Source organism: Miscanthus floridulus, chromosome 12, assembly GCF_019320115.1.
Source record: "Miscanthus floridulus cultivar M001 chromosome 12, ASM1932011v1, whole genome shotgun sequence".
NCBI classification, from domain to species: domain Eukaryota; kingdom Viridiplantae; phylum Streptophyta; class Magnoliopsida; order Poales; family Poaceae; genus Miscanthus; species Miscanthus floridulus.
Genome location: NC_089591.1, coordinates 68,358,866 through 68,381,381, shown reverse-complemented (window position 1 = coordinate 68,381,381; position 22,516 = coordinate 68,358,866). Strand labels below are relative to the sequence as shown.

General features: G+C 47.0%; 3 protein-coding genes and 1 long non-coding RNA gene across 6 annotated transcripts; 2 read left to right on the top strand and 2 right to left on the bottom strand.

The window, feature by feature from the left end:
- Positions 1-1,167: 1,167 nt before the first annotated feature.
- Positions 1,168-12,560, top strand: LOC136497172 (protein S-acyltransferase 21-like). Of its 2 annotated transcripts, none has more exons than XM_066492962.1 (10): positions 1,168-1,741; positions 8,331-8,444; positions 8,526-8,628; positions 8,719-8,924; positions 9,450-9,518; positions 9,635-9,706; positions 9,842-9,970; positions 10,631-10,711; positions 10,818-11,009; positions 11,485-12,560. In XM_066492962.1, the coding sequence occupies exons 1-10, from the start codon at positions 1,697-1,699 to the stop codon at positions 12,307-12,309; spliced, it is 1,836 nt and encodes a 611-aa protein (XP_066349059.1). In that variant the 5' UTR covers positions 1,168-1,696; the 3' UTR covers positions 12,310-12,560. The 2 variants fall into 2 exon arrangements, with proteins under 2 accessions (XP_066349059.1, XP_066349058.1); XM_066492961.1 differs by lacking the exon at positions 1,168-1,741 and adding an exon at positions 6,939-7,060.
- On the bottom strand, positions 1,749-6,094 carry LOC136497174 (uncharacterized). Of its 2 annotated transcripts, none has more exons than XR_010769231.1 (3): positions 5,825-6,094; positions 2,153-5,151; positions 1,749-2,041 (listed from the first exon to the last, which is right to left on the bottom strand). It is a non-coding gene; the product is annotated as an uncharacterized lncRNA (long non-coding RNA). The 2 variants fall into 2 exon arrangements; XR_010769230.1 differs by lacking the exon at positions 5,825-6,094 and having other exon boundaries at positions 2,153-2,456; positions 2,529-4,529.
- Positions 12,561-14,724: 2,164 nt separating the features above from the next.
- Positions 14,725-17,022, top strand: LOC136497968 (probable E3 ubiquitin-protein ligase ATL44). Its single transcript, XM_066493876.1, has one exon. It carries the CDS (start codon positions 16,166-16,168, stop codon positions 16,721-16,723), a length of 558 nt encoding a protein of 185 aa, XP_066349973.1. The 5' UTR covers positions 14,725-16,165; the 3' UTR covers positions 16,724-17,022.
- Positions 17,023-19,672: 2,650 nt separating this feature from the next.
- On the bottom strand, positions 19,673-22,208 carry LOC136497537 (probable L-type lectin-domain containing receptor kinase S.5). Its single transcript, XM_066493373.1, has one exon. The coding sequence runs from the start codon at positions 21,940-21,942 to the stop codon at positions 19,840-19,842; it is 2,103 nt and encodes a 700-aa protein (XP_066349470.1). The 5' UTR covers positions 21,943-22,208; the 3' UTR covers positions 19,673-19,839.
- Positions 22,209-22,516: the final 308 nt, after the last annotated feature.

Here is a 22,516-nt window from a genome sequence, read left to right as displayed (position 1 = left end):
GAAGTTTCAATGGTATTTCACGATTCTATGAATCTTTGAGTGCTATAGAACCAATTTTCCCTACTTAGAAACTGTTTGGCTTATTGTTTCAGCCGGAGCAAGTGTTTATCTCTCACAATAATTCAGCTAAAACAATATTTTTCAGTTAGTTTCAGTCAAATTTCAGGAGGCGGAACGGAACCTCCAGGCAAGAAGATGCGTCCAGCACAGAAAAAACGAAGCACCGTGGCACAGGAAGGTCCGGTGTACGAGGAGGCAAAAGGCAAAGGCCATATGGCCAGGAGCCCAGGATTAAGGCTATGTTTGGCTGGTTCCTAAATTAGCCAAGCTAAGTTTTTTTTTGAGGAGCCAAGCCAAGTTTGACCATATCTAAATCTCTTTATATACTGATATTGACAACACAAGGTTAGTGTTATTAGCAAATTGAGGGTAACTCAGGTAAGTTGTGTTCTTGGAGTCTGTCCACTCAAATTCAAATACTTTCAGCAGGAGGTGGCGTGCCCGATAACAATAAGTCGCTTAGGGTGACTTGAGGTAGATTCGAGAGAAAGTTAGTCGCCATGTTCCGTAGCACTACTTCAGCAATATTTTTCAGCAAACGAACAATGTTTTTCTCTGACAACAAATTAGCATAAACCAAATTTCAGCGAAACGAACACATGCATTATCGTAATAATCTTCATAACATATACTCCTTTTCTTTCTATTTAGAAAAATATATTTATATAGTCGTTCCTCGTCACAAAATACTTGATGTTAAGATTTTTAGGATAAATTAGTGATAAGAAATTATCATTGCATTGAAGGTTAACTATGTTAACTAAGAAATAAACTACTGATTAAAATGAATGGATAAACATACATGCTGCTATCTAGACTGATGTTGGTCAAACCAAAAATCTAAGAACTAAAACATCAAATTTTTATAGATACAAATTTTGAATTCTAAAACATTAATTGTTCTAAAATGAAGGAAATATATTACTTACAAAAGTGCCATTGGACTTATATTTTAGATAAGGAAAAAGTAAGATTCTTTAGGGAACTCCCAACTATGAAATTAGATGGCTTCTATATCATTCGCTGAAAAGTCAGGCTGAAAAGTACCGTTCGCTGGTTTGCTGTAGGAGAAAAATACTATACCATGGCTAGGTTGATAAGTTAAAGCGAACAGGGCCGACGACGTATGATTGAATAAAAACTTATTCTATAAAAAACTACTATTAAAACATAGTTTCTAAAAATAATATTTGTATAAATTAGCACTGAGCCTGCCTTACCGTAAAACGAAGTAAAAAAAGGAAAACAAAATCGTTTGCAGAATTGCAGTCCACACACCAACTGCAACTGGAAGTAGTCGGACGGCCCGATCCCGAGAGCAAGGAGGAATCCAAAGCCGTCGCCCATCGCCGCCCGCACCTCTTCGACTTTCACGTTTTGACCGCGTCCGCCTCGGCCCCTGCTCTCCTCCTCCCCACTCCTCCCTCCAGTGTCCAGTCCTCGCCTCCGCCTGCCGTGCCGCCTGACAGAGCCACGCGCTGCGGCGGCCGTACGGGCGCTAGGGTTTTTCCCCACTTCGGCCGCGGGCTCGGGATCTCGCGCCGCACCGCAATGCAGCTCACGCGCCGCTGATCCCGGGGCCGCCTCCATTCCTTTCCTCCTCCCGCCGCCGCCTCTGCTGCAGCGGGCAGCCGCCATGGCGCGGCGCCACGGGTGGCAGCTCCCCGCCCACACCCTGCAGGTTCGCCCGCGATTCTCCTACTCCCGCACCATGAGTTGTTCTCCGTTCTGAATGTGCGAGTTGAGCGCGCAATGTGGTTCCGGATCCCGTCGCGCTGTGCTCGGTTTTCCGCGGAAGTGGGGGAGGTTTTCGGTCGGTGTTTCTGGGGCGATGTTGGAACGGATTTCCTGGTGCTGCTTCTATCTGACGTGCTTAGCTTTTGATGAGGAATGCTGTGGGCAGCCTAGTTTCCTGTGATCCGATCCGATGCGATGGGTTGTCCTTCTCTTTTCCCGATGCGTTTGAGCGGCTCTGTATACTCTGAAAAGCGCGCGAGAATTTGGTCACTTCCGTTACTTCTCTATTTTAACACGAAGTAGTAGCACATGGATTTGGTTTTGCTAAGGTTTTATCCTAACGGCAGGTGTTTACCTGAATTTTATGCAGCGCTACATCCTGATCTCCTGCGGCATAGAATGTGTCTTGTTTTGATTTGGCATTTCGCTTTCTCCAATAAAAGTGTCACTTTTTGTTGGTATTCTCTTGGGCCGTTCTGCTCTTTCGTCTATGATGTGATGTCGGACTTGACCTCCAAATTCAGCTTCGCTGCCGCCCTATCCTTTTGTCTCCTTGCGCTTTCACCTTACATTCCCTAACTAGTAATTTGCGCTCGTCCATGCGCGCTGTGATAACACCTTTGTGATTTCATCGTATGAGATTGTTGACAGAGAGATGTCTGGGATTAGAACTATTAGACGTTAGTAGCATAACTTCTAACATAGCCAAGGTAAATGTTCAAAGGCACAACCTTAGTACACACTGATACATTGATCCTAAGATAGTACATTGGACGTACGGGATCACAATAGCCATCACATGCGGGAGAGAAATAGCAGTTCCTAGGGGATGCTACTGAGCCATGGCGGCGTGGTGCTTTTCCAGTTCCGGTTGGATATGTCAGCACCGTCAGACTCATAGGTTGTAGTGGGCGAGAAGGCTGCTTAAATCAACACAACAGATGTTACTTTTTTAGCTACACAAGAATCTGATATGTACTACTGTAAATGAAAATGCATTAGGAGCTATATAGCTTGGTTCGGAGCTGTACCTTTGGTTTCAAAGCAAGGACAGTAGCTTGTAATTTTGTTGTCAGTGCTTGAACGGTGGTGAATCAAACCGACGCCATAATAGCTTGGCCACTGGCATGCCTGATGAGCTGTATATTAGAGAGAATAGTGTCTAGGCATGTGATGAGGGCGCAACCGATAGTATATGCAGGCTAAGTGGCTAACTAAAAGAACAGAGCAACACTCTAAGGTATGGTGTATAGTGTCTAAGTGACATCACCTTCGTGCTGTTGTCTGTAGGATTCGTCAAGAGCCTCTCTATCCACATTGAATTCGTCCGTTGTTAGAAATTCAAGGAAAAACATGCATTAGATCAACGTCCAAAAGCATGCATTGGAGCTAAGTATTAGGAACTATGGATGCATCATCTGCATGAATACTGTAATGTCACATGTGTCCAAAAAACACATACAGCCTGAATTATCAGATGTTTCGTCGCCATCCTTGTAGTCTAGTGGTGTTTCAGAAAGGTGTGTGGAGCGTGATAATTGGCATCCTAGGCATCACAAGATGTTTAATTAAACCACTAAAAGAATAGTATACCGTAAAGGCAAGCAGAAATCAAAACATCATAAAATTGGCATCCTAGGCATCATATAATGAAATGTATTGTCAGTAAAGGGAACAAATGGCTCACATAGGCTGCAAACATAATAAGTTTGACTTTAAAACATTTTTAAAGGGAAAACACAGTTTCAATCTACACAGTAGAGAGGTATATAAAAATTTGGAAATCAGGCTACAAAATGTATGCAAGGACATCGAACAGAAGATAAAGCAATAATTTGTACAATAAACTGAGAACGTAACACTAAAGACTTTACAACCAGGAAGATAAATAAGAGATAGAAGAGTTGATATTAACCCAAAAGGCAGCTATAATTACCCAATGGTAGAATAGTTAGGTAACACAACTTATATTACGATCAGTCTACGTCTGCTGCCATTTGAAATATCTGAATCACCGAGTAGAAGCACTGAATCACCGATACTAATTAGATATCTAGAAAGGCATGAGGCGATGCATTAACATTACTGTATTCTGTAAGTGCATAGTTAATTGTCAACTCTAGAATAAGGCAAGTCAGAATACTATTGAGCAACACTGTTTTAGTTTGCTGCCATACAAGCATAGATACATGAAACTTTTTTCCACAATTATTAGGAGACATGTATCTTACCAGGAACTATCAAAGCAACAAATATACATGTATCTCCATTGTAGTGGCCAAATATAATTGGAAATATAGAGCAGAGAATAGAGGACGAAAGAACACTGCTCTATCTGGTCTGCTTACTGAAGAGGCAGCCAGCATAATTTCCCCTCTTAGCCTTGGAAAAACACACACTTGCTATCACAACCCTAAATCAGGGAAGAACAACATTCCATTTTATGCAGACTTACCAAGGGTTCTTGTTTTTGGAGACGCAAACCATCTTATTCTCGAGCGCGCGGATCTCTGAACTCTAGACCTGAATAGTTACATACAACAAATGATGAGTCTCAGGTTTTATTATCATATAAATCTACCTTACTGGGATTTAACAAAGGGACTCATTATAAATCTATGGTTACACAATTCATTACAAATATGGATCCCTACAAAGAGTAGTAAAACAATCCATTGATGGTTGGATTTTAAAATAATATCATAGCACAAATATTTGAGCTGTCTTAGATAGGGAAGTTCTAACAATCTTTCATTTGAATAAGATTATTAACTAACCCTGAAGCAATTTCCATATATCATGAAACATTAAATGGTAATATCGAAGGATTGTATTACATTAAAATTCCTACGACATGCACAAAAACATATTGGATTGAACCATTTCATTCCATACTTGAAATAGGAAAAGAGATGTCAGCACAGGCATTATATTTGCTAAACCACTGATAATCATCTGTGCATGACACAACAATGCATCTATAGGTAGCAACCAAAAATATACACTTATCGAGCAGTTAGTAGAACACCAGCCAAGTAGAAAATTATCAATCACAACTGACAATTCAGGCTTAGACTTATAAAGGAATTCACTCAGATAAGCGAACATATAATTTTTAATCAGATATAGCACAATACGCTCGCTGGTTGCCTTGACTGTTATAATCTGAACCAGATAATACCTTAAGGGTATATCATCAATTAACATTAAAAAATGTACAATTGGAATAACCTCACCTTTTCGTCTACTCAAACCAACTGTTCTGGAAAAAAGGAAGACTTTCTTATGGCTACAAAACGAAGATGTTACAAGTCCAGGCATCCGGTAACTGCATATGTGGTCAAATATATGATCCTGATCCATCAGCACCAGCATGCATACAGAATTTTTGACTTGTTATTTGGACCATAAATGAATGACAAATATTGGTTGAATTAAAGGAATCAAAGGGACAACTGAAATAATTTAAAATACAAGTTGATTGTTCTAAACTGATTTATGAAAAGTTAGAAACACTCACACACCAAATAAGTTTTTCCAAGTTAGAAAACAAATTGCAGGGAATGATTGAAGTTTACAAGGTAACTAAGTTTTTAGGTCATCTAGAAACCACACAATAGAAACCTGAGTCAACTTGGCCAATTCAGATTGGAAAACACCACAACCAAGTGGTAATGTATTCTAAAGGTTTTCTATGCAACCGAATTTACATCAGTTCCCATCTAGCACTAAGAACTTAAAACTGAAATATACATCAAGCATAAAAAAGGAGAGTATTTTCCTTGCAGCTGGTAATTTACAGAAGCAGACAGTAAGAGCAAAAAAAGACAGCATCATTTTAGGAAGGAAAATAACTTAGTACTATAGTTGTTGTAGACTAACTGTAAAGAGTAATAAGAATAAGTGCCAAGCTTAGGTGAGGAATACAAAGATTGTGGCACAAGAAGCATGATGTGTACAGGGTACTCCCAAGGGTGACATAAGAGAAATTCACAGAAACATTATAGGGGTACGGCACAAATCTTACCAGGACAAACGAAACCTGCATAGATTGGCGCGCCAGGAGCTCCTTGCCGCAGCAGTGCTAATCGTGCTAATCTTGCACACCTGCATAATGGTAAGTCTAAATTGATAATCTAGCAATGGCCATTGTGGCCATGAAAACAAATCAATCATGAGACCTACAAAGTACCCAAAAGAAATTCCAGAATACACAGGCCATCATTTGCACTCCATATGAACTATGCACTTCGAAGCTATTTAACACACTACCTGTTTTTTGTTTCAGTAATCGCAAGTAACGTCGCACACCTCACTACAATAAAAATCATGTTTCAAATCACATGGACCTGGAGACCATTCCTTGGTTCGTTAAATTTTCTACTTCTAAAGTAAACAACCGTGCCGGATGTATGCAAGATAAAGACAACTTACATTGGCAACATGCTACTGCTGCATATGCACAGAAGAGAGGGCAGCAATAGCTACAAAACCCAGCAACCAACAACTAATAACCCCTTCCGCACAGTGACCTGAAAATCAGTAACAGTGGCTCCTAAGGACATACGTAAATTCGGTAAATGCAACTGCAGTCTATAAACACCATGTACCAAACACACATCAGCAAGACGCCCCCATGCCGCATCCCTCGACGCTGGACTCTGCGAGAGGACGCCTTCAGGTCAGATCCGGTAGGGGAACGAACGGATCCGTCCATGGAGGTCCGAGGTCTTGGATCCGGTCGTGGAGGCCCCGGATCGACCCCAGCAAAGGCCGACACCCGTTTACCCTGGGGAGCACCCTCGCACCGCACCCGGAGCAACGAGAGAGGAGGAGGGAGGTGGGAGAGGCAGGCGCACTCGCCTTGCGCCGGCGGCCGCCGCTGGAGCGTGCCCGCGCCGGGGCACCGCGCCGCCACCGCATCAGGGCCCGCCCATGCCAGGGCTGCCGCGCCCGGGGGGCCATGCCGAGCCACCACGCCGGGGGCCTGCCACGCCACTGCCGCCGTCGCCGGGACGCGCGCGACGGGTCCCGCCCTAGCCAAGAGAGGGAGAGGGAGGACTGGAGGAGAGGCGAGCACGAGAGAGAGGAGTGTGTGCTGTGAACCGGAAGCCGGATATATATTTGGTGTTGAGTAGAAGCGGAAGCAACAGAAGCTACAAAGAAGATGCTCCGGACAGAAGCGGATTCAAGCAACATCTGCCGTAGGATCAAAGATCGGACGGCCAGAATTAATCGGAGTGACATGTACGCTCTCATTGAGGTTGAGGTCCTGCGGTTCTCTTGTTTTTAAATATGTGTACCTTCATTTTTGTAAGGTTTGATATAGTTAGGTTGTGTTAAACTGCATGTTGTATTCGATTCATCATGGACCCTATTTTTCGGGGTTGATGTTTTTTTTTCGAGAACGTGCTTAGCACATTTTTCATTAAGGAGCGGGTTTGCTGTTAAAATGTGTTACTGTACTTTTCTTGATGCCTTACAATGGATGCTTCCGTGTTCCTAAACAATAACTGATGCGTTCTGTTTGTTGTCATTCATCTGGATCTGACCCTGCCACTAGTATGTTCCTTAGCTTTATGCCACTGTCTCAGCCAATTAATAGTTGCCTGTGCTACAGCCAGATGTGCGAAATCAAATGTGCTGCACTGAATTAAAAAATTGTTAATGCATCGGTGAGTTTGAATGTTGTAGTGAGTTTGTCGTATTCTATTTTAGCGTCAATGCCTAGCTATTAGCTTTGGCAGCTCTGTGAAGTGTGTTGCTATAAAGCCTTTTTTCTGGATTCAATGAAGAATTGAATTGTAGTATCCTACTTCTGTTGATGCATTATCAGAGAACAATGGTATCCTGGTGAGGTCAGAATTGTGGAGTAGTGACTAGTGACCAAGATTTTTAAAGCATGAACTACGAGTATAATATTAATTCTCGCCTTAGGAAAAATTATCGATTATGTGATACTATCAAGTAGGTATTTTCATTATTTTGAATTTGAATTTTCCATGAACATTCAGTTAGCAGTGGCCTGGATCCATTCACAAGCCAATTCATCCTGCTTACTTTCATTTGCTCACCTTATTTGCCCCTCATCTATAAAGTCTTGATGCAAGTGCAAGCTTTGAGGGAAAGGCTACAAATTCTGAGCTACTATGACTTTATGAGTGTCCTGTAGAAGAAGCATGAAAAGTCTAAGCTAACGAGTTTGTTTTATAAAAAAATATATTTTCTCTTGGAAGTGAATATAAAATTTTAAGTCCACACTTGTAAATTTGACGGTATAATCAGTTGACATGCTTGTAAGCTCATCGTTTAGTAATATCTCTTAGGAGCTTCCCGTTTTAGATAGGGATTACTATGTACATTATGGAAGTCATGGCCTTCAGTTCTGCTGAACTTGTGGCCCTCTTACATTTCATTTGTGCTTCCTCTTAAAATTCTATCCTTGCAGGCAATGCATCCTTACCTATGCCCTATTGGTCCTTATCAGTGGAACAGTATGATTGTATGTAACATTTTATATATATTTTTTCCAGGTGGTGGCTATAACAGTGTACTTCTTGCTTTGTATGGCATTCTATGCTTTCTTCTCTCCATTTCTTGGGAAGGACTTGTATGAATATATCGCTGTGGGTATTTATAGTTTTCTGGTAAGATTCCACCCTACCATGCTTGGATTTAATACCTGAGTAAGTGATCACTGCTTTGATATTTGTTTTCTGTTTTGCCAGGCCTTATCCGTGCTGATTCTATATGTTAGATGTACTGCGATCGATCCCGCTGACCCTGGCATCCTGATTTCCATGGATGGCACACTATTTTATAAATCAGAAGGTATATCTTGCTCATTAACAATGCTTCTATAGTTCTATTTTGCACCCTATCACTTTATTTACTAATACATCTTCATCTTCTGGTTAAAAGCACCTGTAGACACTCAAGAAGAAGCTGGTAAGCCAGGATTGAGAACCGGTGACGGTGAGGATATCCAAAAGCATAAATCATGCTTTGGAAGGGTTTGTTTTTGTTGCGCTATTTTTACAACTGGGGACTGTCGCGAAGAGGATGAAGCTAACCATGAAGAAGATTATGGTGAAGAGGCACTCTTTTGCACCCTTTGCAACGCGGAGGTACTTTATGCTGAGCCCCAACCCTATTTGATGTGCATAGTGTGCTATATTTCTGTTCGACCCAATTTCTCTTTATCTTACCAAGAGTATATATTATTGGTTCTTTGCTTCTAGTTTACCAATTTATTAAGTACCCATGTACCTGAAAACCAAAACTGTTGCTTGCAGCATAACCGATGCTATGAGTTGGTGCCTAAAAAAATATTAGCGATCTTTTTGTATTCATGTAGTTCCAGGTACTCTCAATACAGCACTGTTTGGAATGTTATTACAATTGCAAGCTAGATAGTTTTTTATGCAACAAAGTTTTTATTTAAGCATAAGAAAATGACTTGTTTATATATTTTCACGACTATTCGGTGCTTCTGTTTTATTTCGAAGCCAGCAGTTGGCATCTTCATTTGCCATGATGCTTGCTTTTTTTTTCTTTGTATTAATCTTCAGTGCACTTTATGTTTGGACACATGGTATCAACATAAAGTTTTAGTTGACACTAAGTGCAGTTTCCTTTGTATTCTGATACAGGTGCGCACACATAGCAAGCACTGTCGAAGTTGCGACAAGTGCGTTGATGGGTTTGATCATCACTGCCGAGTATTATATAAAATCTTCTCTACCTAATTTGGCTTTCTTTGTTTTTTCTACTTTTTGTTGATTTTTTCCTTTTGTTATTGTTAGTACTCAAACCTGTGTTTTATCTTTTGATGCAGTGGCTGAACAACTGTGTTGGAAGAAAAAATTATATCACATTTTTATGCCTTATGGCTGTGAGTCTGGCTTGGGTATGTTAAAAATCATGGAATGTTAATATTTCTGACTGTGAACTTTACATCCTTTTAAATACCAATAAGCTTGTATCTTGTGGATTATTCCAAAAGCATTTTTTTTGTGATTAGTTGCCATTATTGTAAATTCAGCTTGCTGTTGAGTGTGGAGTTGGTATTGCTGTTTTTGTTCGTTGCTTCACTGATAAGACGGCAATAGAAGATCAGATTGTGGAAAAGCTGGGCTATGGTCTTTCACGAGCACCCTTTGCAACCATTGTGGTAAGTATTAAACTATTGATTTTTTTTTAATTTATTAGTCTAGTTTCTCTTACAATGTGAGTTTTTTTTTCCTGTTATATAGTTAACAGAATTTTTCATGTACATTTTATTAATTTTGCAAGCTTTATCATCGCTATTTCAGGATCCTTGTGATAATCACAATCAAACTGGTAGGTACTAACTTTAATTAGGCTGTTGAGGTAAGACAAGATATGGAGTTCAATACAACTTAGTATGAAAAGGGGCCAATCTTATCTAGAGGTGAAAATAAGGAATTGCTAACTTTTAGAAGCAGAAATTGTAATCCAGCACAACCAATGCTGAGTGTATCGCACATTTGCTACAATCCACAGTAATAGTCTTTGTCCAAACAAGTCATTTTACTTAACCTTTAGTCCAATTGAGGTTTAGGTCTTAGCTGAAAATCCAAGGTCCATGCTGACTATGTACACATGCACTAAGAAGAGAGAAAGATGATCATAGCTGAGGAAGATAATACTGACAGTACCTTAAACTGTCAAATTGAGTGGGCACAGATGTCCTGTAAACTGTGATGACTCTGAGATAGTTAATTGTCAACTGTTTATGAATTATGATATGGTATGGCTAGTAAACTGTCATAATCTTGAGTTCTTGACAAAGAAATCTCTCTGACTCCAGGCCCTGGCTACAGCTCTTTCTTTGCTTGCTTCAGTACCACTAGGAGAACTATTTTTCTTCCATATGATATTAATCCGGAAGGTTAGTCACTTTGTTGTCACTTGTCATTATTTGTTCCATTTTATTAGATCCGTGTCCAAGAATGCATCATGTAATATGGTTACTCTTGTTGCACTATGTTTTTCAGGGCATAACAACTTATGAATATGTTGTGGCCATGAGGGCTCAGAGTGAACCTCCTGGACCTTCTGTCATTGATGACCAACAAAGTTTGGCTTCTTCTCCAATGAGTTCTACACCAACAGGTTTTAGTGGGAGCTCGTTTGCACGGCACTACAAAGGCGCATGGTGCACTCCCCCACGTATCTTCATTGACCAGGTACTAATTGTACCATTGTCTTGTGTTCATGGTCTACTCCCTGCAGTCACGTTTTGGGTTGCCATAAGTCAATCATTTTAAACTTTGTTTACAAATTACTCTTTATGTGTTGAGTTTAATGGCATGAGTAGATTTGTCTTGAAATATATTTTCATAAAAGTGTACTTTTGCTATGTTTCATAATATCTTGTAATAAAAAGTACTAGTCAAAGTTGCATTCTGAAGACCGTTTCGAGTCCAAAACGTCACTTATTTGTGACTGGAGTGAGTATAATTGAAGGCACCACAATTTGATGTGCGGTCTATTCTTTCAGCTTCAACAAATCTTATCAGAAACTCACACTATCCTAGATAATCTATCAAAATTAGTGCTGTTCGGCCTGTCACAGTTGTCTGCGATTATAAGTTGCACCTATCTTTTCCTTCAGAGCGAGTCATCCTGCATATATTTGATCCTGTCTGCATCACATTGCAGGACGAAATCATCCCACACCTGGAGCCTGGCCGAGTCCCTTCAACTGTTGATCCTGATACCACAGACCCAATGGAAAGAATCAAAACCCATCCTAAACGTCCAGTCCGCATCAGTGCGTGGAAGCTTGCGAAGCTCGATTCAAATGAGGCCATGAAAGCAGCAGCAAAAGCCAGAGCCTCTTCGTCCGTGCTGAAACCGATCAATACCCGCAACCAGTATGAGGCAGACAGTGATAACCTCAGTACCAGAAGCAGTGTCATAAGTGCTGATACCGGACACCATAGGTACCCTCGGTCTTGCGGGAATTCGCAGTACAAGCCCTCTTATCCACCCAGCAGAGCAAGTGCAGATGACATCGATCTGTACCCCCAGACACCGAGCAGCTTCCAGAGCAACTCACGGACTCCAACTCCTCTTGCCGAGCACCATCCCTCCAAGCATTTCAACCCAATCTACCAGACATCAGCAAACAGGTCTCCATTCTCAGGAAAAGCAAGTGTCAGTGAAATCACCAACGCAGGGAAGTCCTACCCTCCACCACAAGCGGACAGATCCTCCCGGTCATCTGTTTACTGGGATCAGGAAGCTGGCAGGTTCGTGTCTGCGCAGGCAAACCAGGGATCCAGCTCTCGCTCTGGCCATCCTGAGCTTCTATACACTGGGCAGTCCATATTCTTTGGTGGACCTCTGATTGCAGACCCTGCAGCAAGAAGCTTCAGAGATCCTGGTGGTTCGAGCCAAAGGTCTGCCGGGCCTCGGCCGCACCAGCTCCCGGTGTTCGATCCCAGTAACCCCCAGAAAGATCAGCTGTCCAGGTTACCGTGAAATACTACTATATCAATTTTTTTTGGAGTGGTCTTCCGAAACACATGTTTCTCTGCTCGGTTATTATTGTATAGTAGTTCTTAGCTCTTACATCTGACAGAATAGTTCATGATTTTTTGTATCAGATTCATAGAAATTAAGATCAATTTAGGCACTAGAAACCATAAACACTGAAGTTATGGAAGTGATGATGAGTAGGATAACGAGGGTACCCCTATTGCCAGTTCTAGTAGTGAAGTGCAAGTGATAAATGTTATGTCTCCAAACCTAATTAGCTGCACCTGGCCATACTCAGAACAAGGCGATAACTACAAACGTGCTCCTTATTTACAAATGTGCTAAATCTATTCGCTAATCTGGATCGATTTTCCCTATCTCTTCTGGTGGAGACCTATCGATGTTTGGATAATCTTGTACTATATGTCAACTGTCCAAGCTATCTCAAATCCGCATGAGGCATCGTGCACTCGCTCGCCTGGACTGCCCATGACCATGAGTTTATCTCGGCCTGAGTGGCTGCAATCATATTTTACTCCCGCTTTTTGTACGACTTGTGGCTGTTAAACTCGTGTAATCCGCGAGGAATAAGTAAGTGGGTGGTTATCTCCAAAAAAAAAAGGTAAGCGGGTGGTTGTGACTCCACGGAATCGGGGCCCTCTTCATCGTGAGCCATTCTTGGATAAAAAGTGACGGTACTTGTCATTTGTCAATTGTCATCGACTAATGCTATATAGTTTGTTATTGCCCTGCACGTGTTAAAGATACACTGATCTCCGTGTTTATATATGTTGAAAAAGTGCCGGATAAATATTATATAGTTTGTTATTGCTCCCTTGTGATATGAAAGTGAAAAGGTGGGTGTTTCTTTCCGTTTTTTTTATTGTTCTTCCCCTCGTGGTACAGAAGTGAAAGTGGGTGCTACTCTCCGACCGATTCATCCAGGCTCCAGAGACAGGGAGAGCCTGGCCACCATTTCAGGTCTAGTATCCCTCAGCGTCCAAACTTTGGAACTGTCATGTCCAGTGTACAGGCATCGCTCAAAATGTGCGTGGGATTATTCCTCGCCGTGTGCCGCGTGGCGAATTGGCGGTGGCGTTGGTGGTCCGGGGCATTTCCGCGAACGCGACGGCAACAGGCGTCCACCAGGAGCGACATGCATGAATGAATGGATTACAATGATGTGTCAACAAATATCGCCCGGCTCTTTCTCAATCAATCATCAAATCAAAAAGAAAAAAGAAAAAAGAACGAACAGACAAATATCGCCCGGCTGGACCGCTGCTGCGGCAAACACGGCATCAAGAAGATGTAAAGCGGTTGTGCAAACCCACGCACTGAACCGTGCACCGTGTGTCACGTCTCTTGGTGACGGCCAAGCCCAGGTGCGGGTTCAAAAGCTGGAGATATTTTTCAGGTGCGAAATGATCAGACGGGGAGATTATCTGCGTCTGAATAATACCCCCCCTCGAGATCGAGCAGGCTGTTTTCTAGGATAAGACTTCCGAGTCGGCGGTTCCCTGCACCAGCACCAGGACCATCCTCTGCACGGTTGCACCTGCACCGGCCATTTCCATTCCACGCCAACGGCGTGAGCGCCACCTCCGGACGACACCTCCCGCGACCCGGCACCGGCCGGCGCTGCTAAGACTGACTCCAACAGCAGACACATAACGTGACCCAAACCTAAGAATGCGTTGTATACAGTGTTTTTGCGGGACAAAACGCGCTCCAACGGAGGAGGCAAACCGATGACCCATTTTGCGTCGGAGCTGAGGCAGAACCCAAAAATGCGTCTTCGCTCGCTCCTTCTGCGTCTCCACGCAGGGCCCACCACAGGAAGCGGACGACCAGAGCCCGAGATCCGCAACCTCGACACCGGCGTCGCGCTCCTCCACGTCGGAGCCACCGGAGAAGAGCAGCGCGAGGGGCGGAGAGAGCACGAGCGTGTGGGCCAGGGAGGGGAGCACACGCACGGCGGGCGCAGGGGCGAGACGAAGCTGCAGGCACAAGCTATCAGGCGGAGGTGCAGCGGCGGCAGTTAATTTCACCGGCGGGTTGAGTCGGCCGGTGGCGAACAGGAAGGGGAAAAGAGGAAGAACGCCGGCAGCTTGGGCTTTTAACGGCGAGGACGAAGCGGGAGGAGTCGCCAGCTCCGTGCGAGGCGGGTCCACGGCGGTGCGCGCGCGGCCGGCGAGGAGCGGCCCGATGCGGTGAGGCGGGCGGCGCTCGCTTCGCGTTTGCGTCGCTCGTTGGAGAAGTGGATTTTTTAGGTCCGTAACCTTTAGCTGTGGACGACCCAAAACATCGAATGCCTGTTGTTTTTGCGTCCGCACCATTGGAGACAGTCTAAAGACAGACCAGACCAGGACCACGCATTTCCGCTCCAAACCGTACGAACGGTGCTGCGTTTCCCCAGCAAGAAACCTTGGGCGAGAGGGCAGCGGAAAGTGTCTCGCCAACGCCTCGCCGCGACGGTTGGTCACTCAGTGAGAGGCGGCGACCGCGATCGCTCTGGCCGAAACGGACGACGACGCGGACGGGGCGGACCGGGACCGGGACCGGCCTCGCCGGGATTTGCGGGGGGCGGCGGGGGGCACCGAGGCACCGCCAGTGCCGGCCCCAGGGTAGGGCACGAGGTGCGGCGGCTGAGGGTCTAAGCGGAGGAGAGGCCTAAACCTAGATATATAAACTCCTGGTCCTATAGTTTATTAGGTATTAGCAAATTAATGAGAAGAGAGACATAGAACTGACTAGACGATAAAAAAATAACATCGGTATTTCTTTCCTAGTTTTCTTTCCCCACGGTCCTCGGATAGAGAGGAGACGAGGAGTCACGCTGCACACAGCACACTCTGATCGTGAGTTCGCGACGTGCGCCTTACACACGCGGAGCTGGCGAGCCGCGCCGCCGCGAAGAGCTAGACTACCAGAGACACGGACACGACGCACGAGGACAACGACCAGGCAGAGCAGATGACTTTTGTTAGCAGTGCTACCGTACAAGGCTTATGAAGCTATAATTAGACAGATTACATTGGGCTCGTCGATTTGATCCTTCGAGTGATAATATTAATACACGCTTAACATTTGCCACCGAAATAAGCAAGAACACAAAGTCATCAATGAAGCCACCGTCCAACTAGTACTAAATCCTATTTTCGTTCATTTCTCTAAATAATATAAATATTATCTAGGTACACCACTAGTTTATCCATATGGCAGACTTTTCAAACCATAAGATTAGAAAGGACCCCATCCCCCTTTGATCTTTTGCACGCAATGATTCCAGAAGTTTCTAAATTTGAATGAATAGATCAAGTGTGTCCAAATAACGTGTTGTCTTACGCTACGCTTGACACCTTAAAGCCAGAAAAAAACTGTTTTTTTTTTTCCTGTTCTGAATGAATGGATATACATATACTCCACGCTACCTCAAATTAGTTTTGCATCCAGCTTCGTTTCGTCGTAGGCAACACAAAGCTCGATTGCTCGAAGAGTATAGACATATATATTGGGAGCATATTCCTCGTATGAACAGTTTCAAAGCGAGAAAAACACCGAAGCCAGCATGGAAAGAGGTCCAAAACGTAGGAAAACCACGTCGGAGAAGACGCTATTTTTGTAGTACTCCTATAGTACACTTCACACAGGCTGCTTTTATTTATTTATCCGCTCCTACGAAAGGCAGCAAACAGAGACACCGGGATCTGTTTCTATATAAAAGGTAGGGCCACCCCTCGCTCCCCTTCCCACACACTGACACACACACACACACTTTGTCAGCTTCCTCCTCCCCTGCGCCTGCGACTGCGACTGCGACGATAAGCCCGCCCGTGAGCGAACAGTGCGAGCGAGGATGCACGGGGTGGCGAGGAAGCTGATGTGGGGGAGCAGCCCGGTGGGCGCGGCGGGGTCGGACAGGCCCGACGACCACGACGTCGTGATCGTGCTCGCCTCGCTGCTCTGCGCGCTCATCACCGTGCTCGGCATCGGCCTCGTGGCGCGGTGCGCGTGCGGGCGCGGCCGCGCGCAGGCGGCGGCCAACAGGGGCGTCAAGAAGTCGGTGCTCCGCAAGATCCCCACCGTGCCGTACGTCGCGCCGGCATCCGCCGCAGGAGGGGACGCGGCGGAGTCAGGGGGGGAGGCGGAGGCGGCGGAGTGCGCCATCTGCCTGGCGGAGTTCGAGGAGGGCGAGTCCATGCGCGTGCTGCCCCAGTGCGGCCACGCCTTCCACGCCGCCTGCATCGACAAGTGGCTGCGGGGCCACTCGTCCTGCCCTTCCTGCCGCCGGATCCTGTCCCTCCAGCTGCCTCCCGGCGAGCGGTGCCGCCGCTGCGGCGCGCGGCCCCAGGACGGGGACGACGCTGGTTGGAAGCCCACCTACTACAGCGCCATGCCGCCGTTCCTGGCGTAGGCGGCAGAGGAATCGTCCAATCCGAAAGCGAAGCAATCCTTTCGGTTAAATTCCATCCTCGCCTCTTGCGGTTTCGTCTACTGATCGTAGTAGATTTCAGTAGTGCCTGTCCGCGCCTCTGGTTGGTAATGCGTAGCGTAGGCGTAGCAATCTGGGAATGAGGAAGTTGGGGGGATCATTTCATGGCTCTCGATTGGGTGATAAAGAGTGTTTGTTGCAGCTGAAACGCTGCAGCGTAGTAGTACCAGCTCTGTACAATTTGTAAATACTCGACTAATTAATTAATTAGTATGCATGCAATGAGCTTTGGTAAGGATGATCTCCGTTTCAATTGGGTGATAGTGTGTTTACCACAGGATTCTGTTCTGGTCTTCTGGGTAACTCGATTTCACATGCAATCAGCTCCCCTGGAATGCGAAATGTATTTCGCATGGCCTAACTGCTCGGGAATGCATGATGCCTATTTTCTTGGTGCTGTGAACCGAGAATGGCAGCCTGTGTTCCTTTTCATCTTGATATTTAGCAAGTCGACGTCATCGTTTTTTGATCCCCGAGGGAATATGACATTGCCACCTTCTCTAAAAATCAATCGCCGTACAGCTGCTCTGCTCTGCTCTGAGGTCACGTGAGAGTGTTAAATCAAAACATCCTCAGTTTGTTTAATTTTTAATAAAAATTACTAATATTTCTGTTATCAAATAATTATCATTAAACTTATTATGAGATATATTTTTATAATATATTATTTAGACTAATTTGACTAAACCTAAAATTGCATTCTTTTGGGACTAGACAGCACTGTACATTGGTTCCAACTCCAACCCTTTTGGGCTCGGACTACTTGTGCTAAACACAGTTTGATTGAGAAGTTGTACGGCTAAATTAGGACTTATTACGAGCAGTCAAGGTTGCGCTGTGTCGATTTGAAGATTTCAACGCATTAGTCCTACTGCACAGTGATGAGTTAGCACATGGCATGGCAGTACGAACTGTGGAGTGATGAAAGATGCCACATGGACGGGGACCCCCTTGGCGGTTGGCGTGGTGATGATTCCCACCGGAGATCGGTGGTTCATCACCATGACATGACAAAACGTTCGCTGTCGCGTGGTAGAGTTTGGTACGGCGACCTCCTCCGCCGTCTGCCGCCGCCGCCGCCGCGGAACCAAGCCTCAGCCTGTTCGCTTGCTCGTAAACGATCGTAAATTTTCAGTCGGGAACAGTGTTTTTCTCTCACACCAAACTAGCCAACAGTAAATAATCTACGATCATTTACGGCCTCCCGAACAGACTGAGGCCTGATCCAGTGATCCTGGTTCTTGTGCTTGCATTGCACTGCATGATTGTCCCTGTCGGCATATTCTGATCAGGGCACGTGGATGAAGCAAGCAAAGCAGCACCAGCACCCCGGGGTTCAACGCTGACGACAGTGGTTGGGCGGACGCGCATCACTTTAGCCCAGTCAGTTGAAGGAGTTCAACGCCCAAGCACACAACGCGCACTCTCTGCCAGACCTAATAGCGCACTTGCCACCTTGTTTAGGAGCTGGATTGAAAGCGCAAAGTGCAGCGTGCCAAGTCGGCACAAAAGGGCAAAAAGAAAGGCAAAAGAACTCTTGCAGGTTGCAGGAGCACTCACACACAGCATAGGTCAACCTAATCCGATCCCTGAAATGAGATACGCCGATCAATGCAAAAAGGTCCAATGGACAGTAGTTTAAATGTTTAATGGCAGGGATATGGGATAAGATAAGAGTTTGTTTCTGAGTTTTTTTATGCATCGGGTGCTTTATTTGCGCTGGGATGGGAGTGGTACGCTGGCCTTTGTTGGTGTTGATTGGTACGAATACGAACCACTAGTAGTAGGGTAGTAGTAGCTAAAAAGTTCAGAGCCTTCCCCTTCTATTCTTTCCTGCTAGCTTGTCATAAAAAAAGTTTCAGAATTTGGATTCCACTGGTGGACGTGTAATTGTGGATCATATCTAAGTTGCACTGCAGGAAGAAAAAGTTTATCCACCTGGCACTGGCACTTTGTGGATCAATTCAAGCCTCGAGTATCACTGGATGGATGATTAAAATAAGACGAAGACGCTTGTTCAGTGGGATGGGTGGTAGGCTGGCGACTTTGTTTCAGTAATCCGCAGTGGCAATTATCAATTAATCTGCAAACAGGAAGTGCACGATCCCATGCTGACTTCGCATCCACGGGTCAATGCAACACGTTGGGGAAGCCGGAAAGCCGGAAAGGAATGGCATGGCACTATGGCAGTTTGCCATGCTGACTCGGGCACTAACTGTTGTGTTGCACTGGCGAGCGGTGACCCCTGTCCACTGACCACCGCAGTGGGTCGAAAGTGGCGCCAAGGTTTACACACAGGATTTACCTGACCATGACGCCAAAATGACTGCGATGACCGAAAACTTGCTGAATAGTACAGCGAAGTGGCAACTCTGCCTGTCTGCCATGCTCGTCGTCCGACCTACTTTTAGCATGAGCATGATCGGACATTCAGACCCAACATAAGTGGCTGGCTGGCTGGCTGGCTGCAAGTCCAACGCCATTGAACCGGAAAATCTAGTCGGGCAGAAGGTTACCTGGCCGTTAAAACTTACCGGTAGGGACGGGGGACGCAAGTTTTTTTTAGAATTAGACGGGGGACGCAAGTTGGCAGTGTGCAAGTGATGTAGGCAACCAAGGTTGGTCCGGCGGGCTCTGGCAGCCTGAGAAAAGCGGCCGCGTCCGCGTAGACCCGCGCATCACGTGTGACTGTGTGAGAGCTTGGTGCGCCGTCGGCCCGTAGCGTTGGGTTCGTGGTCGCCGCGGCCCGCGGGAGACAACAGACAAGACAGCCGCGAGTCCTCCGGCCCCGGGCGGGCCATTCGCCCATTCCGTTTCATGGGTGACAGGCTGATAGCTATCCTCTGAGCGCTAGTGGGGGCGTAATTCTTCTTCTAATATAAAGCTTGAAAAATTTAGAATGATTTTCTCTGGTTACAAAGCAAGAACATATTTTACTTGAAAAATATAAACAATTCATGATCCATCTTGACAGACCAAACAAATTTTGTGAACTCTGTATCATCTACGTAGATGTGCAAATAATCCTCGCTAATTCCTCACCTTCCCGTCAAGGAGGAGGACAGAGAACAGAAACTGGAGTGCCCTCCGCCTCCGGTGAAGAGCACCCCGACATGCGCCAGCTCGATCTCCTGCCGCTCGCCGAAAGGCGGCCAAACGAACGCAGGCTTCAGGAGCGGGGGCTCCGGCGCCTCGGCTCCACCGACCAGCACCTGCACCGACGTCCGCATGGACGGCCTCTCCCTCGGGTTCGGGTGGCCGCACGCCAGGGCCAGCCTCACCGCGCGGTCCACCTCCGCCGGGTCAAACTCGCCGCCCAGAGCCGCGTCGGCGGCGTCCTGCGCCCTCCCCTCGCCGTACAGGCGCCACGCCCAGTCCACGATGTGCATGGGCGGCTGCTGCCGGCCTCGCCCGAAGCTCGCCTCGTCGTCGCCGTCGCCGTCGCGGTACGACCGTGACGCCACGGGGCTGCTCGGCCGCCTCCCGCTGACCACCTCCAGGACGAACACCCCGAACGCGAACACGTCCGTGTCGAGGCTGGCGCGGCCGGTGAAGAAGCTCTCGTACGCCATGTACCCGCGGGTGCCCGCCACCGCCTGCGTGGAGTGGTGCGTCGCGCCGTCGCGCTGGATGACGCGGGCCAGGCCGAAGTCGCCCAGCCGCGCCTCGTACTCGCCGTCCAGCATCACGTTGCTCGCCTTCACGTCACGGTGGAGGATCCGCTTGCTGCTCCCGTGGTGCAGGTACTCCAGCGCCGACGCCACGCCGCGGATGATCCTGTACCGCCGCTCCCACGTCAGCAGCTCAAGCGTTGCTGACGACGTCGTCTCCGATGGCGACGGAGACGCGTTGCTTATTGCTCTGGCATCGGCGGCGTAAAGGTGCCTGTCCAGGCTGCCCATTGGGAAATACTCGTAGACGAGCAGCAGCTCGCCTCTCTCGTGGCACCACCCCATGAGCTTCACGAGGTTGCGGTGCGACAGCTTGCTGATCGAGTTCACCTCCGCCACGAACTCCTGCTCGCCGCGATTGGAGTTGCCGCTCGTCATCACCCGCTTCACAGCCACCTCCACGCCCAGCCTCTTCAGGTAGCCGAGGTACACGGTGCCGAAGCCGCCCCTGCCGAGCTTGCGGTCGGAGCTGAAGTTGGCCGTAGCATTCCTCAGCTCCCTGAACTTAAACCTGACCGGGCCTTGCGCGTCGATCATCTCCTCGAGGTTGCGGTAGGCTAGCCTTCTCGGCCGCGTCAGCCTTCTCCACGCCCAGAACGCCAGGAACGATCCGGCGATGGCGAACGGGATCAGGTAGGCGAGAAGCAATCTCATCTTCTTCCTATGTCGCCATCTTCTGTCTGCATCGTCGCCTAGCGTGGTGAAATTCCAAGACTTGATCTCATTCAGCTCGGTGAAGTCGCCGGTCGAAGCCGCGAAGCCGACGGTGATGTCGTCCGTCAGATACTGCGACAGGTCACCGGCCCAAGAATATATGAAGCTGTACGTCTGCACCGCGACTATGCTCAGCGCTGCACCGTCGTACTCTATGGTGACCCGTACATCAGCGCCGCTTGACAGCACGATGGAGAGGTTGCTGAGAGGATACGCGCTGGCGGACGTGACGCTGTTGACGTCGAGGCCGACATGGTTGTTGTCGTGGTCGTCCTTGCCGCTCTTCCTCGTGTCGAACTCCACGGCCACGATCCGGTTCGCCGGCGAGCCGTCCGTCTGGCTGTTCACTAGTCCCAGCCACTGCCCGCTGCTGTTCCGGGGCAGCTCCGGGTTGTTTGTGAGGATGAATGCCATGCCTTCTCCGGTCCCGTTCCGCGGGAGGATGTTGAGCACGAACTCCGTCCTGAACGACGTCAGTGCCGTCCCCCTGCGGTTCCACAGCTTGAGGGTTTCCCGCGCGTAGCAGACTCTCCCCGACCGGTGGCTCAGGTCTCCGGTGCTCGGCGTGATCTGCAGGGCTCCGTCTGCGATGCCGGCGCCGGGGCTGAAGCTGAAATCGGCCTCATTGGCGGTGCCGAAGGAGGGGTAGCTGAAGTGCAAGCAGCTGCAGGTGCCGCAGAGGATCAGGATGGCAAGAGTTGCAGAAGCGAGCAGAGCGAAGCACCGCATGATTCCGGTATGGGACGGGGACGCCATGGCTACCTACCGTTTCCGGCGAACTCTCTCTAATTCTCTGGGTTATATGCCTCATGTACTTGATGAATGAGGGCCACAAAATCGCGACGAACACGTAGAAGTCTTACTTTCGTAGCCCATGCCCATCATCAGGAAACATGCGTGCATTGAATCGTGTTGTTTGGCATTGTGAACGCAATGACCAGGCGTATTTAGACTTTTGCGTTGCAGAAACTTCACAGCAATGCGACCCAACGCCAGAAGCCCAGAAGAGACTTTGACTACGCAAACTTCTCCTGAACTTATCTGTTGTAAACAGGGAGGTTGCTAGCATCTAGTAGTACAATAAAGTCATCGCATAGACTATTGTACATACAAAGTCATCGGAGCCGTACAGCGTGTTTGGTTTAGTGGTTGGCTCCATACGGCTCCATACGACATGGGTTGGTTCGACATCTGTTGACCCGGCGAATTTTCACCGAACTAAGCAGTTGTGCATGTTAGCCTGTAATTATTGCTATAGAGAATGAACAAATGACGAATCAGGTTATTTCATGACTTAAATCAAACTGTTACATAGGTTCGGACATAGGTT

What these genes read in the sequence shown, in the direction of transcription:
- LOC136497537 (XM_066493373.1), bottom strand. Translation starts at nt 21,942, where the DNA reads ATGGCGTCCCCGTCCCATACCGGAATCATGCGGTGCTTCGCTCTGCTC.
- LOC136497968 (XM_066493876.1), top strand. Translation starts at nt 16,166, where the DNA reads ATGCACGGGGTGGCGAGGAAGCTGATGTGGGGGAGCAGCCCGGTGGGC.
- LOC136497172 (XM_066492961.1), top strand. Translation starts at nt 6,965, where the DNA reads ATGCTCCGGACAGAAGCGGATTCAAGCAACATCTGCCGTAGGATCAAA. An exon ending in GGTTTGATCATCACTGCCGA is followed by an intron (nt 9,519 to 9,634) that starts GTATTATATAAA and finishes CTTTTGATGCAG; the next exon opens with TGGCTGAACAACTGTGTTGG. An exon ending in ATATGATATTAATCCGGAAG is followed by an intron (nt 10,712 to 10,817) that starts GTTAGTCACTTT and finishes TATGTTTTTCAG; the next exon opens with GGCATAACAACTTATGAATA.